The 14,110-nt window shown below is 34.7% G+C and overlaps 6 protein-coding genes across 9 annotated transcripts; 2 read left to right on the top strand and 4 right to left on the bottom strand.

Annotated features, from left to right (window-relative positions):
• The first annotated feature begins 308 nt into the window (after window positions 1–308).
• Window positions 309–1,666, top strand: LOC9325230 (60S ribosomal protein L30-2). The gene is made up of 5 exons (XM_021010322.1): window positions 309–456; window positions 567–672; window positions 762–863; window positions 1,336–1,404; window positions 1,493–1,666. Exons 1-5 carry the CDS (start codon window positions 436–438, stop codon window positions 1,531–1,533), a joined length of 339 nt encoding a protein of 112 aa, XP_020865981.1. The 5' UTR covers window positions 309–435; the 3' UTR covers window positions 1,534–1,666.
• Window positions 1,667–2,087: 421 nt separating this feature from the next.
• On the top strand, window positions 2,088–2,739 carry LOC9323775. Its single transcript, XM_002889120.2, has one exon. The coding sequence runs from the start codon at window positions 2,353–2,355 to the stop codon at window positions 2,737–2,739; it is 387 nt and encodes a 128-aa protein (XP_002889166.1). The 5' UTR covers window positions 2,088–2,352.
• A 51-nt stretch (window positions 2,740–2,790) lies between these two features.
• LOC9323774 (uncharacterized J domain-containing protein C4H3.01) lies at window positions 2,791–4,507 on the bottom strand. Its single transcript, XM_021035007.1, has 5 exons — window positions 4,091–4,507; window positions 3,752–3,826; window positions 3,491–3,630; window positions 3,280–3,417; window positions 2,791–3,193 (listed from the first exon to the last, which is right to left on the bottom strand). Exons 1-5 carry the CDS (start codon window positions 4,335–4,337, stop codon window positions 2,975–2,977), a joined length of 819 nt encoding a protein of 272 aa, XP_020890666.1. The 5' UTR covers window positions 4,338–4,507; the 3' UTR covers window positions 2,791–2,974.
• An 80-nt stretch (window positions 4,508–4,587) lies between these two features.
• Window positions 4,588–7,097, bottom strand: LOC9323773 (transcription factor TGA7). Of its 3 annotated transcripts, none has more exons than XM_021035006.1 (9): window positions 6,869–7,097; window positions 6,669–6,722; window positions 6,372–6,582; window positions 6,194–6,283; window positions 6,020–6,079; window positions 5,869–5,946; window positions 5,426–5,761; window positions 5,124–5,339; window positions 4,588–5,034 (listed from the first exon to the last, which is right to left on the bottom strand). In XM_021035006.1, exons 3-9 carry the CDS (start codon window positions 6,555–6,557, stop codon window positions 4,882–4,884), a joined length of 1,119 nt encoding a protein of 372 aa, XP_020890665.1. In that variant the 5' UTR covers window positions 6,558–6,582; window positions 6,669–6,722; window positions 6,869–7,097; the 3' UTR covers window positions 4,588–4,881. The 3 variants fall into 3 exon arrangements, with proteins under 3 accessions (XP_020890665.1, XP_020890664.1, XP_002887709.1); XM_021035005.1 differs by having other exon boundaries at window positions 6,372–6,569; window positions 6,869–7,096; XM_002887663.2 differs by lacking the exon at window positions 6,669–6,722 and having other exon boundaries at window positions 6,372–6,569.
• A 2,289-nt stretch (window positions 7,098–9,386) lies between these two features.
• On the bottom strand, window positions 9,387–10,315 carry LOC110224182. The gene is given in 2 exon segments (XM_021009982.1): window positions 9,387–9,908; window positions 9,911–10,315. Coding segments are annotated over 2 exon segments (405 nt in total). The 5' UTR covers window positions 10,059–10,315; the 3' UTR covers window positions 9,387–9,651.
• Window positions 10,316–10,456: 141 nt separating this feature from the next.
• Window positions 10,457–14,109, bottom strand: LOC9323772. 2 transcript variants are annotated; one of them, XM_021009980.1, is made up of 14 exons: window positions 13,946–14,109; window positions 13,694–13,841; window positions 13,525–13,612; window positions 13,335–13,434; window positions 13,173–13,246; window positions 12,998–13,069; window positions 12,802–12,879; window positions 12,480–12,604; window positions 12,222–12,294; window positions 11,954–12,015; window positions 11,289–11,669; window positions 11,039–11,138; window positions 10,760–10,922; window positions 10,457–10,666 (listed from the first exon to the last, which is right to left on the bottom strand). In XM_021009980.1, the coding sequence occupies exons 2-13, from the start codon at window positions 13,768–13,770 to the stop codon at window positions 10,770–10,772; spliced, it is 1,383 nt and encodes a 460-aa protein (XP_020865639.1). In that variant the 5' UTR covers window positions 13,771–13,841; window positions 13,946–14,109; the 3' UTR covers window positions 10,457–10,666; window positions 10,760–10,769. The 2 variants fall into 2 exon arrangements, with proteins under 2 accessions (XP_020865639.1, XP_020865640.1); XM_021009981.1 differs by having other exon boundaries at window positions 13,004–13,069.
• Window position 14,110: the final 1 nt, after the last annotated feature.

Genomic DNA, 14,110 nt, shown 5'->3' with positions numbered 1-14,110 from the left:
TGAAACTTGAAACATAAACCAATCCAATGTACGCTAAACAAAAAACAAAAATCTGTGTTTACCTTATCCTATTTATTTCTACATATTATTTCTTTTATAATGAAAATGTAACTCAGATATGTTTCATGACAAAATGTTGACCAAGACATGTACAAGTGGTTTATGCTAATTTAATCGCTCTGTCAAATTCACTAAAACGAATAAATCGAGTAATTAATTTTTTTTAATTCACAAATTACAAAAGTTTAGAAACATCAAGGGCATAATTGAAATTTCCAAAAAAACTGCAGAGCAAAAACCCTAGAAAATTGACAGAATATAAAACGAGACGAAGCGGCGCTTTATCGTTTTAGGTCATCGTGCTCCTCTTCCTCTCGGCTTCTCCTCCGCCGCACAGATCCAAGACATTTTTATTCCACTTCATCGCCGGCGAAAATGGTGACGGCCAAGAAAACGGTTCGTCGCCTTCTCTCACATCAAAGTTTTATCCTTTGTATCGTTTTCGATCTCAATGTACTTCATCCAGCGATGACTAAATTGCTTCTGTGTTTATTGCTTAATTGCAGAAGAAGTCTCATGAGGGTATCAACAGTAGGTTGGCTCTTGTAATGAAGAGTGGTAAATACACTCTTGGTTACAAGTCTGTTCTCAAATCCCTTCGTGGCTCCAAAGGTAATTTCGTCGAACACTTGGTGTGCATACCTAAATGTTTTAGCTTTTTGTTGTTTGTTGTTTATTCTGGTTTTGCTTTATGTTCACAGGGAAGCTAATTCTAATCTCCACCAACTGCCCACCGTTGAGAAGATCAGAGATTGAGTACTACGCAATGCTCGCTAAAGTCGGTGTCCACCATTACAATGGAAGTAAGTTCCTTTCTTCTTTTGCTCGTGTAGATTTTAAAGATTCATTATCCCCTTGTTTGTATTTAGGTTTCATTGGTATAGTAACTGAAAGTGTAATATCTGTCTCTATATGGACCATTATGTTGATATATGAAAGTATGATCCTAAGTAGTAGAAACTGTAATGTTTAGAGTGTTGATCTTTTGCAAGATCACAATCTACTTGAATGGGTCTCTATATGTGTTTCAAATTGATTGTTCTGTTGGTCTAGGGTTTGGGATTACTAGATTTTTACTCTTAGACTAAAACTTGATCTTGATCTTGCTCGTTGGTATACCTTAAAGAGCATTTTAATACATCATCATTGATGATTTCATCAAAGGAAGTAGATGAATGTTTATTCTATTGAACATAGTTTTCATTCATCGGTTATTCCTCGTGTCACTTCAGCTTAACTGTGTTGTGTTTTTCTTCTCTCCTTAATGGATTTCAGATAACGTTGATTTGGGAACAGCTTGCGGGAAGTACTTCCGTGTTTCGTGTCTGAGCATTGTTGATCCTGGTATAAGAGCTAACTACTTGCTTACATATATTTGCTAGTTCTTCATTGATCTATCTAACTAATGATTTTGTCTTTCGAGTGGTTTCAGGTGATTCTGACATTATCAAGTCAATTCCTGGTGATCAGTGATACAGTTTTCAGATTTTCTTTCTTCCCGGACTTTTATCCATTTTTGTATTCGAGTCTCTCAAAATTTTATGAGCAATAGACATTGTGTTTCTTCTTGGTCAAATTTTCTTATATGGAAAAGAATTCTATAAAAGCTGCAAACAACTCAAGTTTACGCATTCTTGAATATAAGCCAATAAGTTGGTTTGACATAAAGACGACCACTACAGAGAACGATAAAATACAAATCACTATCTTTCTAAACCCAACATTGTGTTTGGTTTCCAAATGATCAGTGTTTGATTAGTTAATATAACTGTCGTATCTTTCATTAATACAGTATTACTAGATTTACGCATATTTCAATTGTCATTGTCTGGAATAAGTATTAATTTATTTTTGTTGGTCACAATCATATGAGTTTGAATCTGGACGAGACATGTGTGTCATGTTTTATAGTATTGAACTATTGATTAGTACTGAATATTGATATGATCATCTAATAAAAGTGGCATGTGTCAAAAGTTAGGATAGACACATATCTGACAAAAATGGAGAAAAATAACCCAATGTTTTCTTTTCCATTGTTGTTGTCAAGGTGTGTAGTATTCATTCATTTCGTGAAACAAAATTATTCCTGTTTTGGTCATTTAACTAATGGATAGATACATGTATTTATTTCCTCTCTCTTATTTTGTGTGTATTTCTTTCTCACTATAGACAGTTTAGTCTCTTATAAAGAAAACTTCCAAAATGTAAGTAAGAGAATGGATGAATCTAACTCCTATTTAACTCAAACCTCACTAAGTCGGGAGAGAGAGCCTTTGAAGATTCCATAACATGGCTCTTAATTCTCACTACCAAGAAACCTCTACCCTCTCCCACAACGGAGTCTACATTGGTACAGAGAGCTGCTTCAACGATTTCTCCAACAAGACCGGTGATGTCGGGTTACCATGTGAAAGAAGAGAGGATACAAAAACAGTGGCGCGTGAGATACTGTCACCTCCAACGTTACCATCGTACGTGCCGTCAGTGCTGAAGAGAGAGTATACGAGTGATGGTCGGCTTTTACTTAAGGAAGAGAAAGTGCGTCGTCACGAGTATTTTCAAGCTCACAGATCCAACGGTCGTCTCACGCTCAAGCTAGTCTCTCTTGATGATCATCATCATCATCATGCTTCAGATGTTAAGGATGGTGTTTATGATCATTACGATCCTGCTTAGGTCTTGCTCATTGCAATTGATGCTTCTTTGTTCTGTTTGTTTCTCAGGATGTATGAATTGGTACTTGTCTTATTTTTAATGATGAACCGTGAAGTGAAGATCTGGTAATTATCAAAATATGATATTTACATGTATGTTTATACTACAAGAGAAAGAGAGAGAGAGGGAGTAAGTACCAAGTGCTTAATTACTTGAAGTAGATATCGAAGATGACGCTTCCAAAATGTTTGGGATCTTACTTGGCTGCTTCTTCCTCATCTTCTTCAGAAGCAAGCTCGAGACCTTCTGCTGCTAGTAGCTGAGTGATGAGCTTTTTCTTATCTTCCTCTGCTTTCTTTCGCATTAGATCTCTTTTCTTCAACACTAGCGTGTGTCGCTTTAAAGTGCTGTTATATAACTCTCTCGATGCTTTCTTCTCCTTCTCCAATATCTTCCTTTCTTCTTCCGGATCCACCTTACATAAGTTTCCAGATTCAAAACAGAGCAGAAGAAAATTACGAAGTTGGAAGAACAAGCTCAAAAAGACACATTATTTCTTACCTTAGAACGTGAAAGGCGACGAGCACGAAGGTTTATCTCAAGCTGTTGTTGCTCAGCCCAAGCTGCAATAGCCATGTCCCCTCTCTGATCAAACGCTTTTCGCTTTTTCATCAACCATTCCATCCAAGCTTGAGATGCCTACACAAACCCAACATTTAGCAATTTCAGAGGGAAAAAGAAAACTTCGAGTTGATGACTCAAATATATATACCTTCATCGGATTCACTCGGTTATCCATATCATATTGTCTTTTCTTTTCTGAGTCCATGAGCAGCTCATATGCCGCCTGAATCTTGATGAATCTTGCTTCTGCTGTCTCTCCTTCTTCAAGAGTCCCCTTTCCATCATAAACTACACAAGGAATGCAACAAAAACAGAATCAGAAACAGAGTTAGAACTTTTGTGATGACAAAGTGAATCCTTAATCACAAATCTTGACTTTTGATTTGGCTCTAAAGATCCAGAAAAGTACCATCAGGATGATAGAATTTGGCTAATCTTCTGTATGCTACCTTAATCTGCTCTTCCTCTGCATCTCGATCCAACTCTGTTACTCAAAATCAAACAACATAAAAATACAATCAAAAACAGGAAACACAAGACAAAGGGCTTGTCCAATTCTTCTGACACAAGTCACAAACAGTAGTCAAAACAACAGAACCACTCATTGCCACAATCTTCAACAAGCACATCAAAGGAAAGACTACTTTTCAAATTGGTATTGAACATTTTAAGCTAAATCTTGACCTGCAAGAGTAGAAGAAGAAGCTGTAAGATACAGAAAACTCCCCAATTGGTAGAAGAAGCTTACCAAGAGTATCGTACGGAGATTTCTCTTCGCTCCAATTCGATGCTCTAACTAGAGTCTTCCTCTGATTCAAACGAAAGCAAAGATTCGAATCTTCTTTAGACCTAAACCAAGACGAATTCGATACTCGGTTTCTAAAGGCGACGTTTTTAATCGAAACCCTAAAAAGTGATCGACTTTGGTGTCTACTACAACACACGATCGAAGAGAAAACAGAGTGTGGTCTACCAATAGCTCGAAGATTGCTCATAACTTCAAGCCCCGACCCAGAAACCGATCAATTTCGCAAACCCAGAAATTAAAATTCATATAAATCAAATTCCACTCTTACCACGAAAATGAAATTCCTGAAAAGTCCAAACCGGACAAGAAGAGACTTCTTTACTCTTTCTTCTTCATATGAATTTTCTCATTTTCCAAGAAAAAAATAATCAATTCCCGGGAAAATTTTTGTGGACGATTGAAGCGCAACGATGGTGAAATTACAGTAATACCCTTGGTTTATTGAGTTTCTTTTCACATTAGCCCCTGAATAATACATATATTTTACATTCACTACACATATTATCATATTGCTCATATTTCAAACATACAATCATAATTTGTTTTGTTGTATCTAAATATATCACAAAGTTACTTCATAATGAAAAAAAACCATAAAGTTCTAATCAAGAGAATCTCACTCTACTTAAAGATCCTTTTTAAACATCATTTCCAAGCTTTGTGATGACTATGCTTCTTTAAGACTTTGATTCTGCTGTTTCTTGTTTTTTAAGTTTTGATCAACTCCTCTTTTAAGTGGGTTCTCTTGGACGAGCTGCCCAAAGAGAACTAAGAGCACGAAGTCTGTGAAGATACTCTCCCAAAGCAAGTAGACCTCGAGCTGATTGTCTTGTCGTCAAGATCTTCGCCATTTGTTGCAAAGTTTGTTGCCTCAGATGATCTGCCTGTTAATCCGAACAGAGATGTTTGAAATCTTGAAATAGAAAGACACAAACTTTCCTTACTTTATTTTGAGTTAATGTTTACTACTTACTTGATTCACAAATCCCTCTACTGCTTGAAGATTCTCTATTGCTGCAGCCATGTGAGACTCGATAACCGCATCAATCACAATGCTTTCAGCTAAACTCTGTTGAAGTTTATCAATCCCTTGAGACAGAGCATCCTCTGCTTGTTGTGATGATTGTTGGAGGTTTCGCACTTCCAAGACTTGTTGATCGGTTAATGGTTGAAGATAAGGCATCACAACCTGCAAGAACAAGAAATAAAGACATTACATTTTGAAAATGTTTGATAAGTGTTTTTGTAAGGGAATATAATGTTTGTAATTTTTACGTTTAAAAGCTCGGATGGACGAAATCCTCCAATCCATTGAAAGAACCTTTCAGTTGAAGTTCGCCACATTCCCGATATCAAGTAGAAAACATCTGCTTTCGCTGCATCAGATTTCATTAGAAACAGATTCGCGTAATGGTTCAAGCAACTCTCTACTAGCATCTTGAGTTCAATGTCGCTTATATGAGATTGAAGCGCTGTTCGTAGTTCGCTAACTCTTCTGCTTTGTTCTTGAAGCCAGTGTGAATATTCCATCTCAAATGAAGCAATCCCTGTGTTAATACTCCCAGATGGTCCTAAATAGCTAGAATCTGACGAGTTGCGAACGCATAATCCCTTGAAAAGAAAACAAATAGTATTGAGTCAATTACGAAAACCACAACATATTTTCTTGATAGAGACTCAAAACAGAACATTTTAAACAATCTTTTCACCTAGCTCACCTGCTGCTTAGCCTTTTCGAGTTCTTGCTCTAACTGCGATAACTTTAACCGGCTTTCTTCTAACTGCTGAACATAAGCCTAAAGAAACAAAAAAAGACTTGGTAGTAACTAACTTAACTATATGAGATTCAATAAAGGGACTTGCTTTTACCTTCTTTCTCAAACGACTTTTGCGAGCAGCTTCGCGGTTCTGTGCTAAACGCCGTTTCATCTATTGGCATATGACAAGAGAATATCAATCAATATCACAAAAACCACCATTTCCTATCTTTAAATGTATGTACAAAAGAAAAACATAAGTAGCTTGAATTTGTTTGTTCTAAACCTTATCATGAATCCTGCCATCATCATCTTGATTATCATTACTAGAAGGTTGTTCTGCTTCGTTCTGGTTATGCGAAGAATCATAATTCATCTGCACGTAATTTAAAAACAATTAGCAAAAACACAAGTAACAACAACCTTCAAAAGCAATGAATCTTGAAAGAAAAAAAATAGTTAACCTTGAGGTTGTTGTGATCATCAATTCTAGGATCAACCTGAATAATTGAGGAAGTAGCAGTATTGGGACTATGATCATTGATATCAGATTTGAAAACATTTCCCCAACCGACAATTTGTTGAAATGGCTCATAGATTCCCATGTCTCTAAAAGATGCAAGTTGTGTTGGAGAAGAAGAACTCATCATCTCTATTATCCTCTAACATATCAAACCAATCATAGTTGTTAATTTAGAATCTCTCAAAAAACCACAAGAATAAATCAAAAGAGAAAGAAAGAAACTTTTGTTTTGCCTCACCTTCAGTTATAGATCCAATAGCTTACTCTTAAAATTTACATTAATTTGCTCTCACTGATACAAACCATAAACAGAACAAATTCTTTAAACTTACATAAAAAGTAAGTTTGGAACTTAAATAAAAACTCGAGGAACTCCAAATTCTCCAAGATCCAAACCTTTCAAGATCAAAACAGAGAGGGAGGGAAAATTTAACAAACCTTGATAGATAAGCAGAGAAATTCATGAAGAAGTTGAGAGATGAAGAGTTAAAAATGCTTTCGAAACACATTTCTGGTTAATCTCTAGATCAAACAGAGATATTTTTCATTCGGACCACACACAAAAACTCAAATGGAAGGAGAAGTGTTTCGAGTCCCTTTGAACACTTACTGTCACAAAGAAAAAACTTAAAGGTCAAGAGTTCCCATCATGTAAAGAGAGTAAAAAAAGGATTTTAATTTTCTTTTATGCCTTTTCCTTTTCATTTATTTGTGACCATCACGGCATCACCATTAGAATAATATTTAAGTTATGGAAATACTAATCAAATTTATTAAGAAATACTAATCATAAACAATTTAAAATTCAAAAAAAAAAAACAAAAAAAAAAAAACAATTTAAAATTAAAGGAACGAAACGTTTAACGACAAAACGCTAGAAAGATGAGTGTTTTGGCAAAGCCGAGAAGGTGACCTTATCGTGCGATTGTATTTCTGAGGTACGCACGACATGATGTCATCTACCAAGAGCCTTCCGATGTTGACACGTGGCAAGATCAGTCGATTATTCCGGTGGTTTTGCATTGTTTTTTTGCATTCCACAATTGGAAAGAGTCTTATGTTTTAGGGATCAAATAATAATTAGTTTTAATTTGGGAGAACAAATATACTTTTCCTCTATTTCTTTAAATTTTGGTATCGTGGGAAACTTTTGATTCTATTTTTTGATCAAAGATTTAGTGCTTTTGACGGTAGCAACACCAGTTTTGATGTTCGATCTTTTAAAATTATAGACAAGTTTACATCGTTGTACGTATCAAGAATTGAAAGTTTAATCAAGTTTAAAGTTTAAAAATTATAGACAAGTTTAAAGTTTGGTATCGTTGTATGTAAAACCGTTTGATATGTTTCTATATATGTTACGGCGATTTAAACATGTCGTGAATGCTAAAATCATAATTAATAATAGAATTCGAATATTTTTTAACGAAGATGTATAAATTGAAATAAAAATGCTAATAGCAAGTTGGAAAGATTCATCTTTTTAAATATAGGTATATTTCATAATCATAGCCCGAATTATCGACTAACCGATCATATAACCAATCCATAATTTTCGAACCCATTTTCACATCTTTTTGTACATGCATGCTGATGGGTCTGCAAAAGAATCAATGTCTTTTCTCCCTATAAATTAGGTCATTATATAGGTGGTACAAACTACAAACTACAAAGATCTAGGATTTTCTTTCTTCAAATTTATTTTATTAATGTTATGTTTTATAAATTAGGTCATTATATAGGTGGTACAAACTACAAACTACAAAGATGTAGGATTTTCTTTCTTCAAATTTATTTTATTAATGTTATGTTTTATTTTCTTTATTTTACAACTTTAGGTTTATTTTGAGGGGACTATAAGAGCATCTCCATCAATAGTTTCTCAAATAGAAACTCTCTATTATAAAAATCAAAAAAATCTTGAAAGTAAGAAAGAGAAAGGAGAGAGTTTCTCAAATGAAAAATTATGAGAAACCCACTAAACCACATGTTTCAAATCTATTGGTTCAATTTTATGTTTATAAGTAAAAAATAATTATATAACTGAAATTTATTAAAATATTTTTTTTTTTAGTTTGAAAAACTCAAAGAGTATCTCATTGTTGGAGATAGTAAAAATACTACTCCCTCTGTTTCGTTTTATGACTTAATTTTGTTTCGTAATAGTTATCGTTTTAGGTTTTCAATGCAAATGTTTGGTAAAATTTCTAGTATTATTCCTATTGTTTTAATGTTTTGGCCAATGAAAAAATTTATAAGATATATTAATAAAGGGTAAAATAAAAAATTTAATGTTTTTCTTAATTGGTGTGAGAAAATCTTAAACGACAACTAAAACGAAACGGAAGGAGTAAGAGTTGCGCAGTGGCGTCTTTATGCTTAGTCTCCTTCCCTGACACAAATAATTGGAGCTTTAATGGCCTACCAAACACAAAAGATAACATTTTAAAATCTCTCATTTATTTTTAAATCAGGAATCTTAATTAGTCTGTTTATTTTTCTATTAAGCTTTATTTCCTCTCTTGGTTTTACTTTAATAAAGAGTCCCGCTATATTGTTTTTCCCATATAATATGATAAATTATGAATCGGTGCGGTGATACGCAAATAAATAAATACTAAGAAAAGAAACAATATTGTTTGAACATGTCAGAATATCAATTGGCATCGCGAAAGATCATATAGTTCGGCTTGATTTACTGGTAAATCGAAGTTTTTTAAAACTTACCGATATAACATAATTCCTGATCAAGAACTGAGGTAACTTTAATTTTAGATTAGCAGTATATATATCATTTGAAAATTTCAGAAAATACCCGTTATTCATATATATATAGACTATAATGTATGATATGTATCAATATGCATGCGTTAGAGAGATATCATTGTTACGTGTTAATGTGTTATAGTTGAGGAAGAGAAAAGATAGTGTACAAAACAAAAGTTACTTACACACAGTTCTACTTTAATTCATCACGAAGACACCGATCTTCATTTTCATTATCTTCTTTCTCCTTTTTTGGTTATGACTGCAAAAGTTATGCATTTTATTGCTTTTCCCGTTATCTTCTCCGTACCTTTTTATTAATCTCTTATTTCTTACATTCTTCTCAAATTCACTTTAAAAAATCCATCTTTCATGATTATTATGAATTGCATTCTACTATATTTTGCACCAGAAATAGTTTCTGTTTGTTGCCCGTTGCTTGAAAAAAATAGTAATTAGAAAATACACTTGAAAACAATCGAAGGAAGAATAATCAAAGAAATATCGTATACTGAGCAAATCAAAATTTTCGAACCTATCATGCCCTGATGAGATTCTTGTGCACGAATGATCATCAGACGTTCAAAAAAAAGGAAAAAATAGAATTCGAATATTTGTAAAATTGCTTCACGGAGAATACTACAGAGTAAATATTCTCCATATATTACAAAACAAAGAAGGAATATAAGAAAATCTATTAAAGGAGGCATTTATATTTGTATACTATAGTTCCTTTTATATGAACGGCATGTCGTTCAAAGATTCGAACTTGAACGGAACTGAGATTGATTCTCTTATTTCGCATTCCAAAAAAATGAAAACAGATTCTTTTATGTTGGTTAAACATACAGACAAACCACATAATTAATAAATAATAAACTTATACTAAAAATCTTAAAGCTAACACAAATTTATACGATTAATAATATAAAATCTTGATATTATGTCTCTAATATATCTTCAAATTAAAGAAAATAAAAATGTGATAATTTTTTTTTTTTTTGGTTTTCATCAATTATGAATAATTTAAAAGCAAAGGAAGGTGATGGGCTTCTTCTCTTATCATTGCTTTTGTTCCCATTGTGTGGTACGAAAAAGGAGCTTATATTATTTGTTTGGTGACTAAGAAAAAAGGAGTATTTTTGTTTTTAATTGATAATTGTTATTGTGGTGCCCTTTCCTTTTAAATCCCAAACAAGCCGGAGGATATTCTCACGCCACACATCACCTTCATTGTTATCATCAAACTCCATTGGGCAATTCAGTGACTCTTTCACCATATTTACTTCACTGACATAGCTCTCAAACAAAAAAAAAGAATGAAGCCATTGCTAATTTACATAATTATCTGTGTTTCATAATTACAGAAGAAGGTATCAAAGATTTGAATAATAAGCTCCATTCATGGTTTTTAGGGTATCCCAAGAACTGAGGATGCTTTGGGTATGAACATATCGACAATTTGGGTTCCTGCCAAAATGCAAAATGTAGTATTTTTTTTCGTGAATCTCGGGTATTAAAATAATTGTATCGATATGAATTACAAAAGTAGATCTTGTTTACCTTGAGATGATCAATACTTCTTGGGATGATTAGGTTGATGTGAAGAATGAGGGTACTCAACCAAATTCCATTCACCAATAGAGTTTTTATCCTTTTTAACATCAGGAGACTCCACCATGTAGCTGGGATCTCGATTCGGAACATTATAATAGCTACTGTTCCACTGCAATCCAGTAGAGTTCAGATCAGGACTTCATAACACATCCATAACAAGCTAATGTTTTAGTCCTTGAGACGTATCCATAACTCTAATGAGAACTTAGAAACCATAAGTCATACCGTTGTTGGCTGAGTATGAGAACTGTTCAGTAAAGTGCTGGAACTTGAGGAGTTCAAATTCCACACGGATTTGTTCGGCTCGTGTCTTTGCTTGTTGGAACTGTAAACATCAGAGGTGTAAGTATGAAGTCTTAAAATTTGGATACAAAGCTATAAAGGGGCAGGTAAACTTTTCTTCTGTATATGTCAGTCTCAAGCTCGTATAGTCATATGAAACAATGTGATTATATGTGAGCATTTGCCGCTTTACCTTGACAACCCAAGGGAAAGAGCAGACTGAACTTCCTTGAGTGAAGATAATGTGGCCAGCAACTTTGCAAATGTTTCAAAAGTCGAGGTTCCAGAAGGAACTTCCAGAGACAGGGACCTGTATCCATACACAGTCAAGTGAGCCACGCTTTGCTTGAGATGTGCAATTCCTTGCTGCAGATTTCTGAATGTTTCAACGGAATGAGGAGAGGCAGAAGAAAGGCTAACAACGTCAAGTTCAAGGTCATGATAATCTTCTTCTACACTTCCATCTGATTTCAATGAAGTGACACCAAAATTGGTTGTATCTTTACCCGTCCATGAACTTTTCCCTTCAAATGAGTAGTGATCATGGGATGGTACAAAAAGGGGATACCTATCGCTGCCAAAAAAACAAAACAAAAAGATTGTTTAAATCTCTAACTCTAATGGAGACACAAACAATTCCTGCCATGTCAATGTTTAAGATCAATGACCCTACGTCTCTTTATTACTTAATGAACAAAGTACAAGAACAATCGAGGGTTTGTAATAGAGTCCCTAATCTCTCCCCCTGAGACAAAAGGCTACCAAATCTCCACTAAAAAATGGTCAAAGACCTCTAATTTCTTATCCCTCCTCTCTATTTATACCATTATAAGTGCTTATCAGTCAAATATGGTTTACCTTGGTGAAGACGGATGAGAGTTCCAATAAGAATCTCGTTGCCATATTCTTGAACAAGACCCCTGAGTCAAAATAATACAGATTCTTTATTGTAGTCAATTAATCAATTTCCAGATGAAAGTAATATATAATCAATATTAACGAATTATCTCTCATTTTTATTTCCTATGCAAAGATTGCATGCAGTGAGTGTGTGTAATGTATGTGTGATTTTCCAAGACTTAGTTACTGAGGAATAAAATTGAGTGAAGAATGTGTTGGCATCTACCGCGAAACCCAAGTTATGAAGTGCAGGCACTGAGAGCTTATGGACAACAAGATTCAGAAGCTGCACCATGTACCTGATCCAACCACCAACCATGGGAATGTTAATTCATCACACTACCAAATCAAATATAATAGATGATTATGAGTAAAATGGTCTGCAGGAGTATAAGATGCACTTAGGAGATGGATCTACAATCTACATATATCTTAAATTATTTCTGTGCAGCAAAATGACAGTTTAAAGACGAGGACATGTTACCCTAAAGAGGCTGCGAGCTCTTTTGGCGGAACAGAGAGTGGGTTAAGACCTTGTGGTAAGAGAGCATTGCTGATTTGATCATACTGACCGCTACACCCATCTTTGTTCTGCCCATCTAGTGTCACCTGAACAGAGTTAAATTCAGTAAACCCATCCTAAAAATGTATTTGATAACACAGCAGTCTGAAGAGAGTCCAAGATTGCCTCTAGAAGAAACAAGATGTGTTTTACCAACTTCTTTTTGGCAAAGAACTCTATATATTCTATGAAACCTGTATTTTAACAACTTAAAAGATAAGAACCTAAATTTTGATGTCCTTACCCTGGATAAAGGGAATAATTTGCATATCTGTTTCATAACCAAGGCCTGTTTATAAAGGCGTTCCGAAGTAAGCTCGATCTGTACATGTGAGATTGGGTTAAAAAAAAAAAGTGAGACACAGAAAATGACTATGTGAGTCCTAGCAGAAGGTCTAGTTTAAGTATAGAATTGAAGTATAATGAGATGTAGATCTTACATATACCAAGTAGTGATTGCCAATAGTATCTGAATAGTGGTTCTCCAGTTGGCGAACACGGCTCTTCTCCAACTGCAGAAATGAGACTGTTTACATTATTCATGGCAAAATCAGCATCATATAAATCCCTTTTAAGAGAAAAGGCAACAAATGGAAAAAGAAAGTGTCACATTACAGCAAGGTTAGTTGATTCGATAATGCCATATCTCTCTTTCAGATTGCGAGATAAACTCCGAAATGTGTTTTTGCCTGCATCATAAAGTAGGTCTATTTTAGCCTTGGTATTATGAAGGCGATGCCAGAAAAAAATGAATTACTTAAAGGAGTATCTTCAGACTTTGCTGCAATTTCTCCACTTGTAGCTGAAGCTTCTCCCGCAACTTAACAAGCTTCTCATTCTGAAGCTCCTTCCAACAATGTTGACTAATTGCTTTCTCCTGGTCAATAGTGAAGAGAAAAAGCATCAGACATCCATTACGCAAGAAAATCAAATGAATTTCATATCAAACTTAAACTCAACAATGAACCTTTGTGACAAGCAAGCCACTTAATCTGAAATACGAAACCTCCCGACGGCTCTTCAACGAGTCCAACGTAACTTTATATTCGTTTAACCTACACAAAAGTGCCATCAAATTGGAACTCGTAGATTCCACTCCAAGTCGCGTTATCAGATTGTCAGAAACTGATTTATACCCGCGATTAACACAAGCTACACAGATAGAGGGACGAAACGAATTGTGACAAACAGCACATTTGTTAGATTTCTCCATCGATCCTTCGCCGAAGCAGACCAAAATCCCCCAAATTCTTAGGGCTAAGCAACAAATCTAACGCAATCAATCTGTCAATTCAACAAAATTCTCCCATCAATCTAAACCAATCCTTAAGTTCGTGTACATAGCGAAACAAAGAAATTCCATAGAGCATAAAAGTTCGATAACAAACCGGCAGAATCCGCCGGCGCCGGAGAAACGTAGCGTCCGGTGTACGTAGGAGGAGGATGAAGCGGGAAGAGAAGAGAAGAGAAGAAGGAGGAATGAATTTGAAGGAGAGAGTCATTGCGTGAAGATTTCGGAGAGAGAGCTTAAGCAAGTTACGTGCACAGAACCT

The sequence above is a fragment of the Arabidopsis lyrata genome (genome assembly GCF_000004255.2).
Source record: "Arabidopsis lyrata subsp. lyrata unplaced genomic scaffold ARALYscaffold_2, whole genome shotgun sequence".
Lineage (NCBI taxonomy): Eukaryota > Viridiplantae > Streptophyta > Magnoliopsida > Brassicales > Brassicaceae > Arabidopsis > Arabidopsis lyrata.
The sequence above is the reverse complement of the archived record's forward strand: the minus strand, read 5'-3'. Positions and strand labels throughout refer to the sequence as shown.

What these genes read in the sequence shown, in the direction of transcription:
- LOC9325230 (XM_021010322.1), top strand. Translation starts at nt 436, where the DNA reads ATGGTGACGGCCAAGAAAACG. An exon ending in TGTCCACCATTACAATGGAA is followed by an intron (nt 864 to 1,335) that starts GTAAGTTCCTTT and finishes AATGGATTTCAG; the next exon opens with ATAACGTTGATTTGGGAACA. An exon ending in TCTGAGCATTGTTGATCCTG is followed by an intron (nt 1,405 to 1,492) that starts GTATAAGAGCTA and finishes GAGTGGTTTCAG; the next exon opens with GTGATTCTGACATTATCAAG.
- LOC9323775 (XM_002889120.2), top strand. Translation starts at nt 2,353, where the DNA reads ATGGCTCTTAATTCTCACTACCAAGAAACCTCTACCCTCTCCCACAAC.
- LOC9323774 (XM_021035007.1), bottom strand. Translation starts at nt 4,337, where the DNA reads ATGAGCAATCTTCGAGCTATTGGTAGACCACACTCTGTTTTCTCTTCG. An exon ending in ATCTCCGTACGATACTCTTG is followed by an intron (nt 3,827 to 4,090) that starts GTAAGCTTCTTC and finishes TTTGAGTAACAG; the next exon opens with AGTTGGATCGAGATGCAGAG. An exon ending in CAAATTCTATCATCCTGATG is followed by an intron (nt 3,631 to 3,751) that starts GTACTTTTCTGG and finishes TTCCTTGTGTAG; the next exon opens with TTTATGATGGAAAGGGGACT.
- LOC9323773 (XM_021035006.1), bottom strand. Translation starts at nt 6,557, where the DNA reads ATGATGAGTTCTTCTTCTCCAACACAACTTGCATCTTTTAGAGACATG. An exon ending in ATGATCACAACAACCTCAAG is followed by an intron (nt 6,284 to 6,371) that starts GTTAACTATTTT and finishes AATTACGTGCAG; the next exon opens with ATGAATTATGATTCTTCGCA. An exon ending in TCGAAAAGGCTAAGCAGCAG is followed by an intron (nt 5,762 to 5,868) that starts GTGAGCTAGGTG and finishes TTTCTTTTCAAG; the next exon opens with GGATTATGCGTTCGCAACTC.
- LOC9323772 (XM_021009980.1), bottom strand. Translation starts at nt 13,770, where the DNA reads ATGGAGAAATCTAACAAATGTGCTGTTTGTCACAATTCGTTTCGTCCC. An exon ending in GTAGCTTGTGTTAATCGCGG is followed by an intron (nt 13,613 to 13,693) that starts GTATAAATCAGT and finishes ACTTTTGTGTAG; the next exon opens with GTTAAACGAATATAAAGTTA. An exon ending in CTCATACTCAGCCAACAACG is followed by an intron (nt 10,923 to 11,038) that starts GTATGACTTATG and finishes ACTGGATTGCAG; the next exon opens with TGGAACAGTAGCTATTATAA.